At 35.2% G+C, this 17,561-nt stretch overlaps 2 protein-coding genes across 2 annotated transcripts in view; one reads left to right on the top strand and one right to left on the bottom strand.

Annotated features, from left to right (window-relative positions):
• The window catches only part of Cad87A (cadherin 87A), a 243,425-nt gene extending 230,006 nt beyond the window's left edge, over positions 1-13,419 (top strand). Inside the window, exons 8-29 of the mRNA XM_018549672.1 lie at positions 228-420; positions 1,633-1,943; positions 3,341-3,496; positions 4,021-4,208; positions 4,296-4,458; positions 4,756-5,194; positions 5,431-5,622; positions 5,798-6,051; positions 6,483-6,615; positions 6,686-6,901; positions 7,239-7,538; positions 7,706-7,950; positions 8,202-8,495; positions 8,618-8,815; positions 8,877-9,099; positions 9,277-9,821; positions 10,055-10,230; positions 10,512-10,647; positions 10,791-10,915; positions 10,989-11,090; positions 11,161-11,374; positions 11,960-13,419. Coding sequence (XP_018405174.1) covers positions 228-420; positions 1,633-1,943; positions 3,341-3,496; positions 4,021-4,208; positions 4,296-4,458; positions 4,756-5,194; positions 5,431-5,622; positions 5,798-6,051; positions 6,483-6,615; positions 6,686-6,901; positions 7,239-7,538; positions 7,706-7,950; positions 8,202-8,495; positions 8,618-8,815; positions 8,877-9,099; positions 9,277-9,821; positions 10,055-10,230; positions 10,512-10,647; positions 10,791-10,915; positions 10,989-11,090; positions 11,161-11,374; positions 11,960-12,076 — 4,920 coding nt within the window. The 3' untranslated portion in view covers positions 12,077-13,419. The remainder of the gene's footprint in view (positions 1-227; positions 421-1,632; positions 1,944-3,340; positions 3,497-4,020; positions 4,209-4,295; positions 4,459-4,755; positions 5,195-5,430; positions 5,623-5,797; positions 6,052-6,482; positions 6,616-6,685; positions 6,902-7,238; positions 7,539-7,705; positions 7,951-8,201; positions 8,496-8,617; positions 8,816-8,876; positions 9,100-9,276; positions 9,822-10,054; positions 10,231-10,511; positions 10,648-10,790; positions 10,916-10,988; positions 11,091-11,160; positions 11,375-11,959) is intronic.
• A 97-nt stretch (positions 13,420-13,516) lies between these two features.
• Rpp21 (ribonuclease P protein subunit Rpp21) lies at positions 13,517-17,260 on the bottom strand. Its single transcript, XM_018549642.1, has 6 exons — positions 16,924-17,260; positions 16,010-16,191; positions 15,244-15,401; positions 14,223-14,281; positions 14,005-14,096; positions 13,517-13,907 (listed from the first exon to the last, which is right to left on the bottom strand). The coding sequence occupies exons 1-6, from the start codon at positions 17,119-17,121 to the stop codon at positions 13,517-13,519; spliced, it is 1,080 nt and encodes a 359-aa protein (XP_018405144.1). The 5' UTR covers positions 17,122-17,260.
• Between the last annotated feature and the right edge of the window lie 301 nt (positions 17,261-17,561).

A 17,561-nucleotide genomic window follows, 5' to 3' on the forward strand; every position in this document is an offset into this window, starting at 1 on the left:
ATATATATATATATATATGTATGTATACAATTATTTACTGCTCGCAGTTTTTCGAAGAAATGAAATGTGCAGGACACGAATAACCCAATCGTGTGTAGTAAGAGTTAAGAATACGGTTTGGATTGTACATTGCAAAAACGGTGCCGGATTGATGGTACGTGCGTGTCTGAATCCTTAAAAAAGGAATGGTCGCAATCAACTTGATCGTACAAATTTTATACCTGCAGGACGGCCTGAACAATGGTACTACCGGCGTCGAGATCAAGGTGGCGGACATTCAGAACAGCCCGCCGGAATTCTTGGATTCGTTAACAGGCGTGGTGCGCGAGGACGATCCTATCGGGACCCTCGTAATGACCGTAAAGGCCCGAGATGGTGATAGAGGCATGCCGCGGAAGATGATCTACGAATTAGTCACTAGTGAGTGTTCGATCTTCTTTCTCCTTTGTATCTAAATCATGCAAATATAAATTCGTATTCCCATCCAAGTAAAGTCACACTTTCAAACTAAAGTCAATTTAACTACATATACGTGAATTAAGTAAAACATTGTTTATTATAATATAAAGATAATTTATAGATGTAAGAGTATATACAGATATAAGGTAACCGCACCCAGTATGACTTGTATAAGCTTTGCACTTTTTTCTAATTTTTTTACTGAGTTCAAGATTGAAAACTAGTGTCCATATTCTTAAGAGGAAACATTTTTTAACATTAATTTAGAATATAAGACATTTCAAATATTTATACAGGTGCACTGAGAGAAGATTTTACGTAAAAGTGATATTTAGGTCAGATTGGGTACACATGTACTCGATACGTTTTCCCCCTTTTTTTATAAAAAGTGTTAGAGAAATGAGAAAACTAGATTTAATATTAATTTTATAATTTTATTTTTTTTAACATATCGACATTAACATATTTATTGACATGTAAAAAACACAAAAAGTTATTTTTTAAACAATTATCTACTTATCTTTTCGATGTTTAACAGGTGGATTAGAATCAAATCCATGATCTGAAATAACAAAAATATAAAAAAAGTTAAGCATTACAATCGATATACGCTTATTGTTAGTATGCCTAGGTTAGCCATGTTGGTTTTACCGTATATAAAGAATTTCCTCTCTTTGGTTAGGAATAAAACGTTGTGATAAATATATAAATACGATATTGTAAAATATAAATAAAAAGTTACAATAATATAAATCGCGGAAATTAATAACCATCATTTGATATAATTATAGAAAGCAATAATTTATCTTTGAAATATTAGATCATGATCACGACATTCTGCATTTAGTTTCACTGATAATAGAGTGAACAAACTATAAAGCAATTAACTGAGCAATGAACAAAAATCATATCGACAACCTATAAGATAGTGTTATATGTCGATTGTGAAATTATCTATAAACAGCGAGAAGATCATATTGGGTATAGTTACCTTATAATTAAATATACGAATCTGTTTTTACATAGTTGTATCTATAGAATATCTAGTAGCTCTAGTTTTCATTGACAGAAAACTTCAACAGATATACGAAACACAGAATTTCGAAGATTTCGGATAAAACGATTCAATAAAATTACAGAATTAAGCATCACGAATGTCTGTTTCTCCTATAGATCCATTCGATTATTTCCTACTGGACGACGACACAGGCGAGCTGAGGACAGCGAAGCCGTTGGACAGAGAGGCGCTGGAGAACTCAACGGGTGTGCTCACGCTAATTGTGAAGGCCCGCGAGCTGATTGACGGCATACCCGGCAACGACAAATTGACGGTATCGACGGCCGAGGCGACCGTGACTATTAAGGATGTCAACGACGAACCGCCCACGTTTAATCGGCGCGAGTACAACATCGAGATCCCGGAGAACGTGCAGGACGGCACGCCATTGCCGCATCTGGACATGACTGTGAAAGATCCGGATGTGGTGAGCACAGGGTCAATTCATTACCGCGTAGATCAAATTTGTTCAACTTCTGCTCTGGTGCCGAAACGCAAAGTCATCGATGCAAAAAAATCTTATATTGAATTTTTTGCGTCGACGGCCTTGCGTTTCGGCTCCGGAGCTAAAGTTGGACTGGCTTATCATAGATGTGCCTGTCGTACGTGCTTCATCCTAAATGCAGAGCATTTTTCGTCCTTGCTCTCTCTCTCACACACACAAACGCACACGCACAATTCTCGAGATGAAAACGGAACTATAGAGCCCGCAGCATCCCGCATCCGAGCGTAGTCAATAATCCAGCGAATACCGCCGTCATCGAAAAAATCAAGGGTTAATCCGGCACGCACGATAAACGCCTTTGTTAATATACGTAGCATTTATATTAATGTATTCGGCTTTTTGTGAAGCCCAGTATGCTCCCGCGTAACAATAGCGAACAATCGGAAAGGCGTCGGGCGTGTACAACTCGGTTATTAAATGTCCGCGCATTAATGGCAGTGCAAAATGGGACAGCAAGGATAAATAATTCATGATGCGTTATAAAGCTTCAATCAAATATAATTATTATTTTGTCGCAGTCGCATTGATCGTTGGATGCTGCTAAATGTATTTTCATTGGTTGCGTTTGGTAGAAGAAAAGCAACTGTTTTAAGATTCTTTAATATGATTTATTTATATATTAAGATTCAGTAAGGAACTAATAATAAGGGAACATTCTAAATTGCAAAAATCTAAATTATCAAAAAACTAACGTTATACCAATCGATAGATCGTGTTTGAAACAGGTTTTAGATGCTCAGATCTTAGGATGAAGTTTAGGCTGAAACATGTTTGACCATTTTAACGTAGACATAAAATATTTCAAGAACAATTTAAAAGAACTTTTTCAGATAAAAGTAGGGTTTGAAAAATCAGATGAACTACTTATGATTAAGGTTGATTTTTTTTCTTATTGGGCTCAAAATAGATTCTGGACCGAAAATCTAAGTAGCTCTTCAAAACTTAATTTAAAACATCTTTTTGAAACATGTATACTTGAAATATTTTGTGTCTAATTTAAAATAACCAAACGTGTTTTGGTCCAAATCAGATACTGAAGTTGCAGGATCTCAAGATTTTATGTAGAAACATATTTCAAATGTAATTATTCGACTGTAATGTTAGTTTTTTGATATCACTTTGCAATTTGAAACGTTTCCTTGTAAGGGGAAAACCAATCATATTAAAGAATTTTACGACAGTTGCAAAGCTGCTTTTTCTGTGCAACGCAGCCATTGTTCTGTGCGCAACACGTTTCGCCTCGCTCTTTCGACCGCAGGAGTTTCTATCTCGCGCACATCTCGCGAATGGGACTAAGTCCGTGACGTTTTCACTTTAAGGGCTTAAACTCCGTGTTTTCTTTGCGACTGGAGGATATAACGGGTGCATTCACCGTGGAACCCGTCTTGGCGACTGGCAGCACGTCCGTGAACATCCGTGTTACGAACGGCTCGCTCGATTACGAAAACCCTAATCAACGGAAATTCATTATCCTGGTAAGTCAGTAGTGGAGGTATTTACCTTTCTTGCCTTTTTCAATTAATTTTGGAATAAATTAAATCAATAGCTCCTTCGAAAGGAAAATAATTCCCTCTTTATGCTGAGAAAAATTTCTGGTTGGAAATGAACGAATCAAAATAAGATTCTAATCACATATCAATCAGAATTCTAATTATCTCAACTAGAATTATAATAGATTCAATTAGAATGTTCTGATTCACTTTCAATCAGAATTTCAATTATTACAACAAAACTCTTTTTCCAATGTAAAAGTGATGTGAAATAAACAGGAATTAATATAAAATATAAACGTAATCTGGTCAAAATAAAATTCACTTGATTGTTAATAATTAATTAATTAATTGTTTTATACTTATTTACGATATTTAATACAATAATCAGGAAGATATCAGATTACGTTTCTCTTTCTCTTTCCGAAGCAATTAATTATATAAACCGATAATAATACGCGAAAATTGCGCGGAAAATAAACGTGCGACGTGGCGTTTATCGTTATCAGGTCGTTGCCGAGGAAGTCCACACGAATCCGAAACTCTCGTCTACGGCGACCGTAACGATCTCCATCACGGATGCAAACGACAACGCTCCTTCCTTCGGGAGTCCCACGTACACAGCTATGGTGTCCGAGACAGCGGCTCCTGGGAGCCCAATTATAACGATTACGGCGAAGGATCGCGACAGCGGGCGGTAAGGGCTCGTTAAGCTCGCGCTTTGTACCGTGAGACATCAAAGCATATTCACCCTTCATTTACGTTGCAATTCTCTGTTCCGCAGCTTCGGTACCGCCGGCATAGTCTACCAATTACTTGGCCAGGGCGCGGAGCACTTTGCGATCGACAAGAAAACCGGCACCATCACCGTCGCACCTTGCCCGACGCCCGGCACTTCACCCTGTTTGGATTACGAGCAGCAGACGGAGTATTTTCTCACTTACAAAGTAATTCTTATAATCATGATATTAATAAGCCTGATATTATATTTAGGATAAATTTGAATAAGATTATCCATACGAATAAGATAGTCATAGGCTTTTGAAACTACCAAAATACTCTACTTAGCAATTATTAGAAAAATTACAACTTATAGACATATTATCTTATGGCCATGATACCTGAGTTTACCCTGTTATCATATTTGAAAGACAAAAATAATATAGAACTGATCGAATGTTATGATTCGGTCAAATTTATTCTCTAAAACAGGAAGTTCCGTTCATCTAGAATATATTTTTTAGGCGACAGATGACAATGGGGAAGGACAGACAACGAGCGTTTCGTTGCGCATTAGTTTGATAGATGCGAACGATAGTCCGCCACGCTTTCTACAGGACAAGTATCGTGCGGTAGTGGATGAAGGTGCAGAGAGATTTGAGCCCGAATTGAAGGTGCAAGCGCGCGACAAGGACAAGACGTCCAAGATCACGTATGCTCTGGTGGGCGGTAACGAACTTGGCTTGTTCGCCGTCGATCCGGATACTGGGGAGATCACCATCAAGAGCCCGGTTGACATGACCAACGCCACCCACGACTGGATTGGCCTGACTATACAGGCGAGCGACGGCATATTCGTTGACTCCGCGCTCGTCAATATCACCGTCCGCGACGTTAACAACAACGCACCCATGTTCCCGCACGATATATACACGGCCAGCATCGCAGAGATATCGCCGATCGGTAAGTATCTGGATTATCTGGATTACACTTAACGACGATCGTGCGTGTCCCCGATTGCACAATTACGAGCAATCTCGAGGGTGTAATCAAGATCGCCGGATATGGGATATCTACTTGGAACGATGTCCGCTAAGAGGACTTATGTTCTCATTGCGAGACATTCTATTACCATTTACTGAACCAATCTGGGCAATTAAGTTGACTGTAGTAGTTAACTGTATTCGTCGTCTTTTCAGGAACTGTCGTGGAGGAGGTAACCGCGACGGACGCCGACAGTGGAGTTAATGCGGAGTTAGTGTACAGAATACAGAAAGGAGCTTTCGACGATTTCGCCATCAATGAAACCACCGGCGTCGTCACAGTATCCCGAAAATTGGATTACGACGAGAAGAACACGTATCACGTAGAAGTCATAGCGTTCGACAAAGGTAATTTTATCATCACGATTGATTGGAAAAATTAAACGAAAAATAATAGTAGTATTCATGTAATACACGTTCTGCACGAAAGCTAAACTTTTAACTTTGCGAAACGCAATTTAACGTGTCGCTAAAATTATTGCAATTGACTCCATGTTCATTCGATTTTTATGTTTTATTTTAGGAACACCGAGCCTGACCGGAACGACGACGCTGATGATCGAAGTGGAGAATAGCAATGATAAGGCACCGTATTTTACGCCTGAAACGCAGTTAGCCGAAGTTACAGAGGATACACCAATCGGCACCGTTTTCACAACATTGAAAGCCACAGATCCCGACAGCACGAATCTCGAAGCTTTGAACTTCGCTATTTCCGAGCCAATCACCGCTATTGACAGAAATGGCCAGCGCGTCAACGACAGTAAATCTTTTAAGGTACAAGAAACGTTTTCATTTTAACTCTCATTTCGAAAATATTTTTGATCTGTATACATTCGCGTTCCATCCACGTATATAAAAATAAAAGAATTTTTTTGTATGTGCAGTAAATATATAGTATATTATATTTTTTGTTAAAAAATCTATGTTATTTAATAACAAAAATATTTAAAGTGGCTAATAGGAATCAACGCGGTAAATAATGCGCAAAAAAATCTTTTAATTATGATATAATATATTCTGGAAGTAATACATTTGACAATGTTATTTAATTTTCTAAAACATAGTAAATAATTAATACGTTTAATCGAGTCGTATATTTTACAAAGCATATGATTTATAGATAATATGTGTGTATTGTATTGTTAAAGTATTTCTTTATTTTCAGTTAACTTATTTTTATCTTTTCATCATATTTATTTTCGTAGGACTTCTTCGCAGTCGATCGCGCTACCGGACAAGTTTCTGTTGTTCGGGCTTTGGATCGTGATATAGCGGCGACGGTAAGCGTTACAATTGTCGTAAGCGATACCACGGCACCTACATTGCAGCAGGGACGAGGTAAATAATAAATTTTTCCATAAAATGATACGAAATCTTCTTTTGGCATACGTCATACAATTTTCAATAGGTAAGCTGGTAGTCACAATCATCGACGTGAACCACATGGCGCCAGAATTTCTGAAACCGTGGACTCGAGAAAATCCACGGTATCTGATAGAGATGCAAGAGGAGCAACCTACTGGTGCTGTCGTGGGTGCTTTCACTGCAACAGACGCTGATAGTAACATAGCAGGATACGCCATCGATCCCCCAAGCCCTTACTTCAATATTGATAATATTACCGGTAAGTTGCTCACCGTGAATCCCATGTCAGTTTCATGTAAGTCTGTACCGAAAGTCACCGTCGGAAAATCAATTTGCTTACTCAAGCAGTACTTTACTATACGTAAGTGATATATTGGAGTAATCTCGAAATAATTTCTGTGATTAGAGAATGTTTAAATATGTTTGACTTTATTTCATCCGTATTATTATTACTTTTTGCATTGAAGAATAAATAAATCGGGTAAAAATGATTGATAATAAAAATCGGATGCATTTTAACGATTTCATACGAGATACTAAATTTATATTTTTTACGAGAAAAAGTCGATCTCTTTCGAATGTGCCTTTGTTCATAGGGATTGTAAGAACTAGTCAAGTAATTGATTATGAAGAAACAAAGCAGTTGGAATTTACGGTGGTCGCTTATGACTCTGGAGTACCTCAACTTTCCGCGACTGCGAAAGTTACCGTTACTGTGATTAACGTGAACGATCAGGATCCGAAGTTTGAGAAGGAGCTGTATAATGCATCGGTGAAAGAGAATTCTCCACCTGGCACTCGCGTTACCGTTGTGAAAGCCACGGATGGTGATGAGGGATCTTTCGGTGATGTCAGCTATAGCCTGATTGGAGAACACGCTGCCGACTTTAACATTGGTAAGCTAACAAGTATCGATTATATTATGTATTCTGGTTGTAAAATATAAAATGAAATAAATTTAATATTTTTTACTTCTCTGTTAAACTTTTAATTGTATATCATCAAATAAAATAATAATAGGATTTAGTTCTTTAATGTTTACATTACTTTACGCAATTTTTAGGACATGAAACCGGAGAGATTACTGTAGGCGGTGCTACAGTTCTCGATAGAGAAGTGACGCCGGAAATCACCATAACGGTGATGGCCAGTGATGGCGCCCATATAAATTCTCGGCGAAGCACCACCGTGCCGGTGGTTGTCAAGTTAATTGACGAGAATGATAACAGACCAATATTCTCACAACACAGTTATAGAGCTTCTGTCGCGGAAAATTTGTCCGTTAATCCGCCGGCACCTATCTTGCAGGTATTGTCATCTAAAATCGCTCCAAATAATCCCTTGAATAAAATAATAACTTACATCACAAATAGACAGAAATTTTTTCAAGTACAGTCAAGCTTTTCTTTAATATAGAAAATGTTCCAATATTTTTTGCAAGATTTTTAATATTATATAAAGCATATAAAAAATATATACATAATATAAAATATGTAATATTATATAAAATTTAAAAAATTCGTTTAATTTGTAATAAAATTTACATATTCATGTTTAAGGTACGAGCAGCAGATCAAGACGAAGGAACAAACGGCGAGGTCTGGTACACAATCATCAATGGAAACGAGAATGAATCGTTTTCATTAAACCGCGAAACTGGCATCCTGTATCCCGCAGCCGCCCTCCTCGGGAGAGCCGGTTCTTACAGGATCGAGGTCGAAGCACGTGACGGCGCCGGAAGTGGTCCGCACTCAGACAGATGTTATGTCGACATAAGAGTCACACCTGTGAATCAGCATAAACCGCAATTTGTAATGCCGGAACTGACAAACGCGACTGTGGAAGTGCCAGAGGTATATACAGAAAAAAAAAATTTTTTGTTGTCGAGAGAGAATAAATATAAATAATCAATATAATATATGAAATATCAATGTAATATATTAATTGTTAATTAATTAATGGTTAATTTTTTCAGAATGCGGGTGTGCCGAATTATCTAATATTAACTGTAAAAGCAATCGATAGAGATCCCGGCGAAAATGGCCGTGTTAGCTACCACTTGAAAGTCGGCAATAGAAACGTTCAGGAAACCGAAGAATTTTCTATAGAGCAAGAAACCGGTGAACTTCGATCGAAGATTATCCTCGACCGTGAGATCAAAAGCAAATTTGAAGTAAGTAATATATGAAACCATTTTCTAATGAGATTGGAATTCTATGTACATTTTCTTTCAGCTTGTTCTTGTGGCAGCCGATCACGGCAGTCCTACAGCGTACGAAACACTTCGTTTATTAACAGTTCAGTTAGTTGATACAAACGATAACATACCGCAATTCTACGAGGAATATAATTTCCATGTATCCGAGAATCGTCCAAGAGATTATTTCATTGGCAAAGTTACAGCGGAGGATAAAGACGAAGGCAGACACGCCAAGGTCTATTATTACATAGAAGCAGGTAAATATATATAAAGCATATACACAATATACTTAAAATCATACTTTTCTTCTAGTTATAACTTATAATTTCTTAATGAATAAAGTTATTTTTCAATAAGATTATGATTTTTCAATAAATATATTTTCGCAATTTGACTTCAGCTATCTTACAAATGTATTATTTACTCTTTTTAAGGAAACGAAGGATACGCCTTTTACATGGACAAATCTGATGGCAGTATCTATGCGAATAAATCATTTGATCGCGAAACGAGAGACAAATATGTTCTCTCTATTCTTGCGTCCAACGATCCCGATCTTTATATCAATCCTACACAATCCGGCCGTCCGTTGACTCACAATCCAGAGCATGGACACGTGAACGTAACTATAACTGTGTTAGACGAAAACGATAATCCGCCCATCTTTGAGCGCAATGACTATTACGCTGGCGTAAATTCCATGGCGAACATAAATGACTTCGTGACCAAAGTAACTGCCTCCGATTTGGATGTTGGTGACAATGGTACTCTCCATTACTATGTTGCCAGCGCGAATCTTTACAAATATGGCTCGGAAAAGCCGAGCGGCTCGATAGTGCCAAGTCCATTCAACGTCACGCAGGATGGTAAACTCGTTACGAGCGGATACATGGCGGAATACAATCAAGACAGATTTATCGTCGAAGTCATCGCTAAGGAGACGGCCATTCCAGAAAGATATGCGATGACGAGAGTTCATGTAAACTTTTTTTGCAATTATCATTATTAATATTAGTTTCACATTAACATTATTGGCTTTATATGATATTATTACTAGTGATATTATTATTAGTAAAAAAGATATTATTATTAGTATAATAATTTGTGTGTGCGTAAGTTTTTTTTATATAGCAATTATGTAATATAGCAATTGCTATATTAAATATCTATCTTCATTTCACACAAATTTAATTAATTTTTATTTTTGTTAAGGTGTGGGTATTTGAGCCATCTCAACTAATACGAGTCATATTGTCCCGGCCTCCGGAGGAGGTGAATAGCGAACGCGACGAGATTGTTTCAGAATTATCCAATGCTACACAAAGCAGAGTCGTAGTGGACGATATTAGATATCATGTTGACGCTTCTGGACATATCCGCAGAGAATGGTAATTACACGCAGATATAATTCTTTCTAAAATGTTTCTGTCACAATTTGTACATACATATTATGTATATTGGTCTGTATTCAGAACGCTTACAACGTTAATGTTATCGTATTAACGTGCTATAGCTTACGTTACGCGTAGAATTTCAGAGACAAAAGTGCGCTTTTATCGATAAAAACGCGTTCTGAATACAGGCCAATGTATATAATATGTACATATACGAGCCATATGTATGTACACATATATCGCATATCATCTATATAATATAAAATAATTTTTAGGTGCGACATGTATTTGCACGTTGTCGAACCGAAAACTCAAACTATTGCACCGATACCTCATGTGCTCAAAGTTATTGATGCAAAATACGATTTTTTAAAACACTACTACGCTGGGTTTGCCATAGAGAATGTTGTGGTAAGTACCGTGATATTGCGATTTAAATCTGTAAAAATGACTTCATAATAATAAACTAGATAAAATTAATTTCCTTGTAGTACAACAAGCGATAATGTTACTAAAATTATTGAACGTATGCATATAACTTATAATTATTTCAGCCCGCATATGCTGGAATTCAAGAGGAACCATTCGATCCTGCACTCGCTGCTTTAATAGCTCTTTTAGTTGTTCTACTCGTAGGTGCGGTTACTGTTACAGTCGTTTGTTGCTGTCTACGTCATTGGTAAGAATACAAAGACATTTCAGACATATTTTTATTTTATTCATTCAATATATCTACATTAATGATGCTTCAGGGTGATAACTGTGCCAAATGATATACGTAAGAAAGACGGCCTAATTAAAAAACAGATCATTGACGAATTGAACACAACGGAGAATCCTCTATGGATCGAGCAGTAAGTCTCATTTCTTTCGCATATACGATTATACGTGTGATATATAACGAAATATTGTTCTCGATTGTAGAAAATTAAAGCTCTACGAGGAGCAAGAGTTAACGATGCAAGTGTTCAGCGAGCCCGAGGGTGGTCTCGGCGGAGAGAGACGCGGCAGTGGCGTAAGCATCGGCATGGGTGATACATCTCAAGATAACACTTATGCAACCATCCAACATCCATTGCCTACGAACAGGCATCGTCCCACTACTCCAGATTATACGACGCTTCCAGGAAATCACAATGTAAGTCGAGTAATACTAATGGGTATTATAAGACCGTGAAACCTCGTTACACTGACAGACTTACTCTGATTAGTGATTCTCTCTTTGAGATTGTAGAGTTTTAGCTGTAATGGAGTGTTCTGAAAATTACGATAATCAATATAATTTGCACAATATTAGAAGTAATGAATTACATGACTTGGAAGTAGCGAAAAAAACGTGCGCATTATATATAAACAAATAGAATATTCCCCCCCCCCTCTCCCTCTCTCTCTCTCTCTCTCTCTCTCTCTCTCTCTCTCTCTCTCTCTCTCTCTCTCTCTCTCTCTCAGGGTCTTTTTGCTTTAAGAATCAGTACACAAAAAAATTGTCATCGTTAATAATGTACAATAGATGTCAGTGCAATTGGTCTCCAGACTTTCTTATGGAAATTTAATAACTGAAGAATACTGATTATTTATTTATTGTTTTAGTATTAAAAGCACTGTTATTCCCTGTTGTGCTTTTAATACAAAGTAAGTAATTTCCAGTATTAAATTGTATTTCTGTAAGGATTGTAAAGCATAATTCCTAAACAGGCAATTTTTTTTTAATTTTATGCTTCAGTTATACGAATCGGCAATGGGTTTTCAAGGATCAACATTTCAGCCTTCTCCGAACGTGATGCCGCAACTGACGGTCGACCGCGACGGCCAACCCCAATTCGTTTCGGGGCTAATATAAATCAGCTCTGATACACGGGCACACTCAGCCCATCCACTCCTCCTCCCTTTCTATCTCTAAATAAGCTCCGTCGCCGTACGTTGTACCTCTTTATCCGCGGCTCTTTTTCATTGCACGCGCCTCTTCGGAGCGTACTTCGGGCGACTCGCATGCACACACCTCTTTGACAATAACCGAGTTAAATATTGGTCGGGTTTGTCCTGCGAGTAGACGCGTGTACGAGAAGAGCGATACGACACGACATGACATGAAACACGGGACACAACATTCGCGAGATCCGCCCTTTTTCACTTTCATGACTTTTGCAATTTCAGTTCAGACTCTTCCCCGAGAGCTTGCGAAAGGACTCACGATGAAGAGTGACGACGAACGACACAGTCAATATTACTGGAGTAATTAATCCCTGTAGCTGGTGTGTGCATGTATATATGTGTGCGTTGCCAACCTGGGGTCCCGTCTGACTTTATCGTTAGAGCTACTTTTTAGAAGAATCAAAAAAGCAAAAGAAAAGAGAGAAGAGAATATAAGCTAGATAAAATAGATACTGTGAGATAACTCGACACGACCGAAGCTTGGCACGACAGATATATGTATATAAGTGAATGTGTAGATTCCGTCCAGCCCAGTTTTTGTATTACTTTTCTCATTAGTTTAATATTTATGCGTTTCCGAGACATGTACGTACGTTCGAAATGCGAACGCATCTTGTACGTTTTACAACGATCACTGCCACGTTTCTAGCATCTAAGTGATGCAGATTGTTGTATTTGGTGAACAAATAATTGCGTCATTGTTGTTGTAAACACACAACGTTTATAAATTAAATAGTGCATATAATTTCTAAGTTAGTATACTGTTAATTTCGTTCTAGTATAAAATTTATTTAAGATAGAATATTTCAAATGACTGATATTTTCTCTTCTTTCCAAGTAAACTGTGATTTGATTGCGCCCAAGTATGAGTGTAATGATTTAACTCGTAATGATTTTGCACGAGTCACTGGCGATGGGCGGACATAGTCATATCATAGTTAGATGAAGTAATGACACTCGCAGTGAATTCCAGTGTCATTACGGCGAAATAATCTTGCCTTCGAAAACCATGTCGACTTTACACTTTAATAGTGACTTCATAAACCGTCCTCGACTGAGAACACAGAGATCATGACCTCCGGGAATTCCCTGCGGATGCCACTTTCCGTAAAAAAAAAAAAAAAAAACGTATCGCAACTACTCGATAACAGCAGTAACTTAACTTACGATCGAGTTATTTCTAAGAACATTTAATGTAAAACTATTATCGGTATCATGATATTACTAGATGGTTATGAATATTCCAGTTAGCAAAAGTATCTGTTTTATTAATTACAAATTTATTGTAATATTGTAACATATTTTATGTAAGTCATTAATAAAAAATATTCATACACCAGATCTTGAATTAAGTCTGTAAAACAGACCTGTTTGAGATCGATTGGTCTTCTTTACTTTCATCTTGATTGACATTTTTTAAAACAGTGCAACTTGTAAGATTTTTAGGATAGTTTTCAGTTTGTTCCTTTACTTCCTCAGGATTACTTTCAAAGCCAAGTTGTTGAAAGTTCTCGTTTTTCGATTTTGGTGTAAAATCTAATATTCGAACCAGTGATTCTGGTTGATCAAGCCATAATTTATATCCTTTTTTTGTAGGATATCTTTTACTATTCATGCAAGTTAAACACGTCCATTTGATACCCTTTATAGGCTTTGATACTAATCTAACTCTGGCTGTCTCCCCAGATATGAGTGGACTTTGACAACATTTACATATTGTTCTTTTTAAATTTGGTTCCCTAAGATAACGAATCATTAAAACAACTGTAAATAATTCTTTTTTTTGTTTTTCTTTTCAATAAAATATATAATATTATAAATCATTTAAAAACTTACGTGCGTAATACTGCCTTCTTAGCACAAGCGAACATATGGTTACCAAAGTAAGATGCCATAACTCGATTCTTTAATGCCATTAGATGACTAGCCTGTGATAACATTAAATTTCACAATAACATCATATATTTCTACATTATTTTACCAAGGAAAAATTATTATAATGGGTAAATAAAATTCACTTATTGAAAGATAATGAATTTCATAATTATTTATACCTGATATAAATAATTCATTCTTTGAAAAACATCTTTGTTTTGGCAAATTTGATTCTTTTCTATAAACATATATATATATATATATATATTATAACAAATGTATACATATTTAGAAACATTTTAATAATATTTAACTCACTCATTATAAAATATATTATTTATTACTTCAATTTGATCAATAATCAACAATTTGACAATTTATATTGTTAAACAATAATGTAAACAACGAAAATTCATGTGTCAATAATCAACTCCTCAATGATAGCTTTACACTTTTAAGGTTAGATTGAACCAGCTGGGTTAGGTTAGATTACTTCCATGAAGAATTATTCGCAGCATTTTTACGACCGACTGCTGCCAACCGAAGGTTGGCGTTTCATCTTCTTATTTCAACGACTCTTACCTGCCTGGAGTAAATTCTTTGGAGATCTTAAAATGATCTCACAAATATGAAGTAAATAACAATTTTATTTTTCTCACGATGTTTTATTATTAAACTTTTCATTAAAAAATTCTTTGTTAAAAAATATACATATAAAAATCCATAAGGACTAGTTTTATTTTTAATTCTAACGTTTGTTACATTGTAACTATATATAAAAAAGATTACAGTATAATCTACTAAAGTAACATTAGAACATGAATATTATTCTGCATACTTTACACTTATATCAAAAGTACAAATATGTGTATTTATATTTTTTAGAATTGAATTTAACAAAAATTTATTTAAATAATTTAATTTACTTCCTCATCAATATTTTAATATTTTAATTATTTTTATTATGTTATCGTAATGCATATCTTTTAATGCAAATAATAGGTATTTTTTATTTTTTATACTGTTAAAAAATAGAAAAACAGAAATTATATATGGAAAAATTATCTCCTCAATACTTTTATATTTTTTTTGAGTGATTCGATTTTTACACTGATGCATCATCTATAATTGATCCCTTTCCATTCAGAATCTCTGACTGTAGAACTGATTTTAGACTTTTGAATACAGGTATGGTGATACCCTTGAAGATGGGATTCCTCTGGCTTGTATTGGAAGAATCCGATTCTCTGGATTTAGTTTTACATTTCCATGTCAAGTTCGGGGTAAACTCAACTTCCATATCAAGCATCTCTTCAGTATCAAAAGCATTGTCATTCATGGAATTCTGATTATCATTTCTAAAAAGAGAAAAACATCATGAGCAACTATATTCGATTAATGCTCGTTTTAATCGATGTAGATCAACTTTAATCTTGCCTTTATTTACTTTTTATCTTTTTCTAATTCTAAGAATTGTAAAAGTATAAAGAGTAAATTAAACCAAAATTAAAGTTAATCTACATTGGTAGAAATAGACATAAATTATATTATTACTACACAGAATTATTCATAGCATAGTAAATAACAGTTTTATCCGTTTTAATGCTTTATAAAACTTTTCAATTAAAAAACTCTTTATCAAAAAATATATATGATAAAAATTCGTAAGAATTCTTTTTCAACTTTAACATTTTATTTGTTACAACTATAAAAAAATTATTAGAGTATGAGTATAGTAACTTTGAACACAATGTACTCAATGTACTTTTTAGCTGTGTTTGATTTAGATGCTTTTAATGCTTCTATCCTTACATAATAAACAAAATAAGTGTTTAAAACGTAAACGATTAAATCAAACTCAATAATATAATATTCTATAATATGACATGTAAAATTATAAATGTAAAAACAATTTCAGGATTCTAAAACTTATTTAATTTATAAGGTGTAAGCAAAAATATAGTACCGTGAATGATTCTCTTGTCCATCATTACTCTCATCATAATGATAGCCATATTCCGCTAGAACAATGTCCAAATTGTCACATTGCTCTTTCAAATCTTTGTACATCGCTTGCGACTCTTTTACTAACTGATCTGTCTTATCCAATGACGGTTCCAATTTTAACTGAAGTTTTTCCAGTGCAACCTATAATTAATTACATAATCCATATAATCAAATGCTCATTTTACAATTTCTTCATAATAAAGTTCACTACTCATGATGATATCTTATTTTCTACATTAAAGATATGATTCAGACTGTTTCAAAATTTGTATTGCCAAGGTTATAAATTTGTAATATGTGTAACACATAAATGTCGTAAACCAGATAAAGATATTCGATAGATATTTCAAAACAAAAAAAATTATTTAAAAATTACAGATTATTCTAAATTGCTGCATTCAAAAGTAATACAACAAATTTCTTTTAGTAATGATTTATCATCTGGATCATAATAATCTATTTCAAAATAAGAAGTATTTTATATATAAATCGATGCTCTAATAGAAATGAAAATGTATTATAAAATAAATGACAAAAATCTCATTTTTTAATAAGTATCTTATGTATATTCAAGATTATTTATGTAAAGTTACATTGCAATGCAGAAGTTAGTTGTCCAGTAAATAAATATTTAGTCTAAATTTTTGTAATTAATCACAATAGAACTTTGCATAAGTTATTTTGAAAAAGTGTACTAAATTTTTTCAAAATTTTTTTCAAAGTTTTTTAAATTAAAAAACCTTTCGAAAAATCTGAATTAAACACCAGTGATCCGATTGAAGTAGGAAAGCAGTAAAAAAAATATTGAATCACACACGAAGAGTTGGGGAACGCAATCTCGAGATAATATTATCCGATCCGAACAATACTTACACCAGTATTCCGTACAGATTCCCATAACCTCTCCAGATACATGTTAGTCTCAGTCGTACATTCCGCGTAGCCGCCGATAATAAGTTGCGGTGTTCTCCACGTCTCGGAAAGTTTTTCGATACCTTCGTCGACATTGCGTGTTTTGCTCCGCAATCTGTCGAAATAATTTGAGCACTTGGCAAATGTACTCCTATCCATTCTTCGTTTACGTTTTATACACACTCTACTAAACTAAACTACACTGAACACAATTACACAACTGCGCTGGGATAGGGTTGACAGGGATGTTCCTCTCCTCTGGCAAGGAGACTTGCTGGATTCACACTGCATCCGATTTTCGTCGTACGACGATTCTGCAACTAATCAGAAAACAAAATTTTGCTTCGTACCGATGATACGATTTTTCTGATTGGTTGCAGAGTCGTCGTACGAAGAAAATCGGATGCAGTGTGAATCCAGCAACTGTTCTAGTTGATTCTAGAAATCGAACTCTTTTGTACTCAAATGTGGTAATGATAAAATGTATTGGTAGGCTTGCCACTTTTCTTAACGGCTGCCTGAACGAAAAACATTTTATTGAATGTTTGTTCCTATTTTCACTACCTTTTATACGCATTTATATATATATATATATATAT

This window comes from Cyphomyrmex costatus, unplaced genomic scaffold, assembly GCF_001594065.2.
Source record: "Cyphomyrmex costatus isolate MS0001 unplaced genomic scaffold, Ccosl1.0 scaffold85, whole genome shotgun sequence".
Lineage (NCBI taxonomy): Eukaryota > Metazoa > Arthropoda > Insecta > Hymenoptera > Formicidae > Cyphomyrmex > Cyphomyrmex costatus.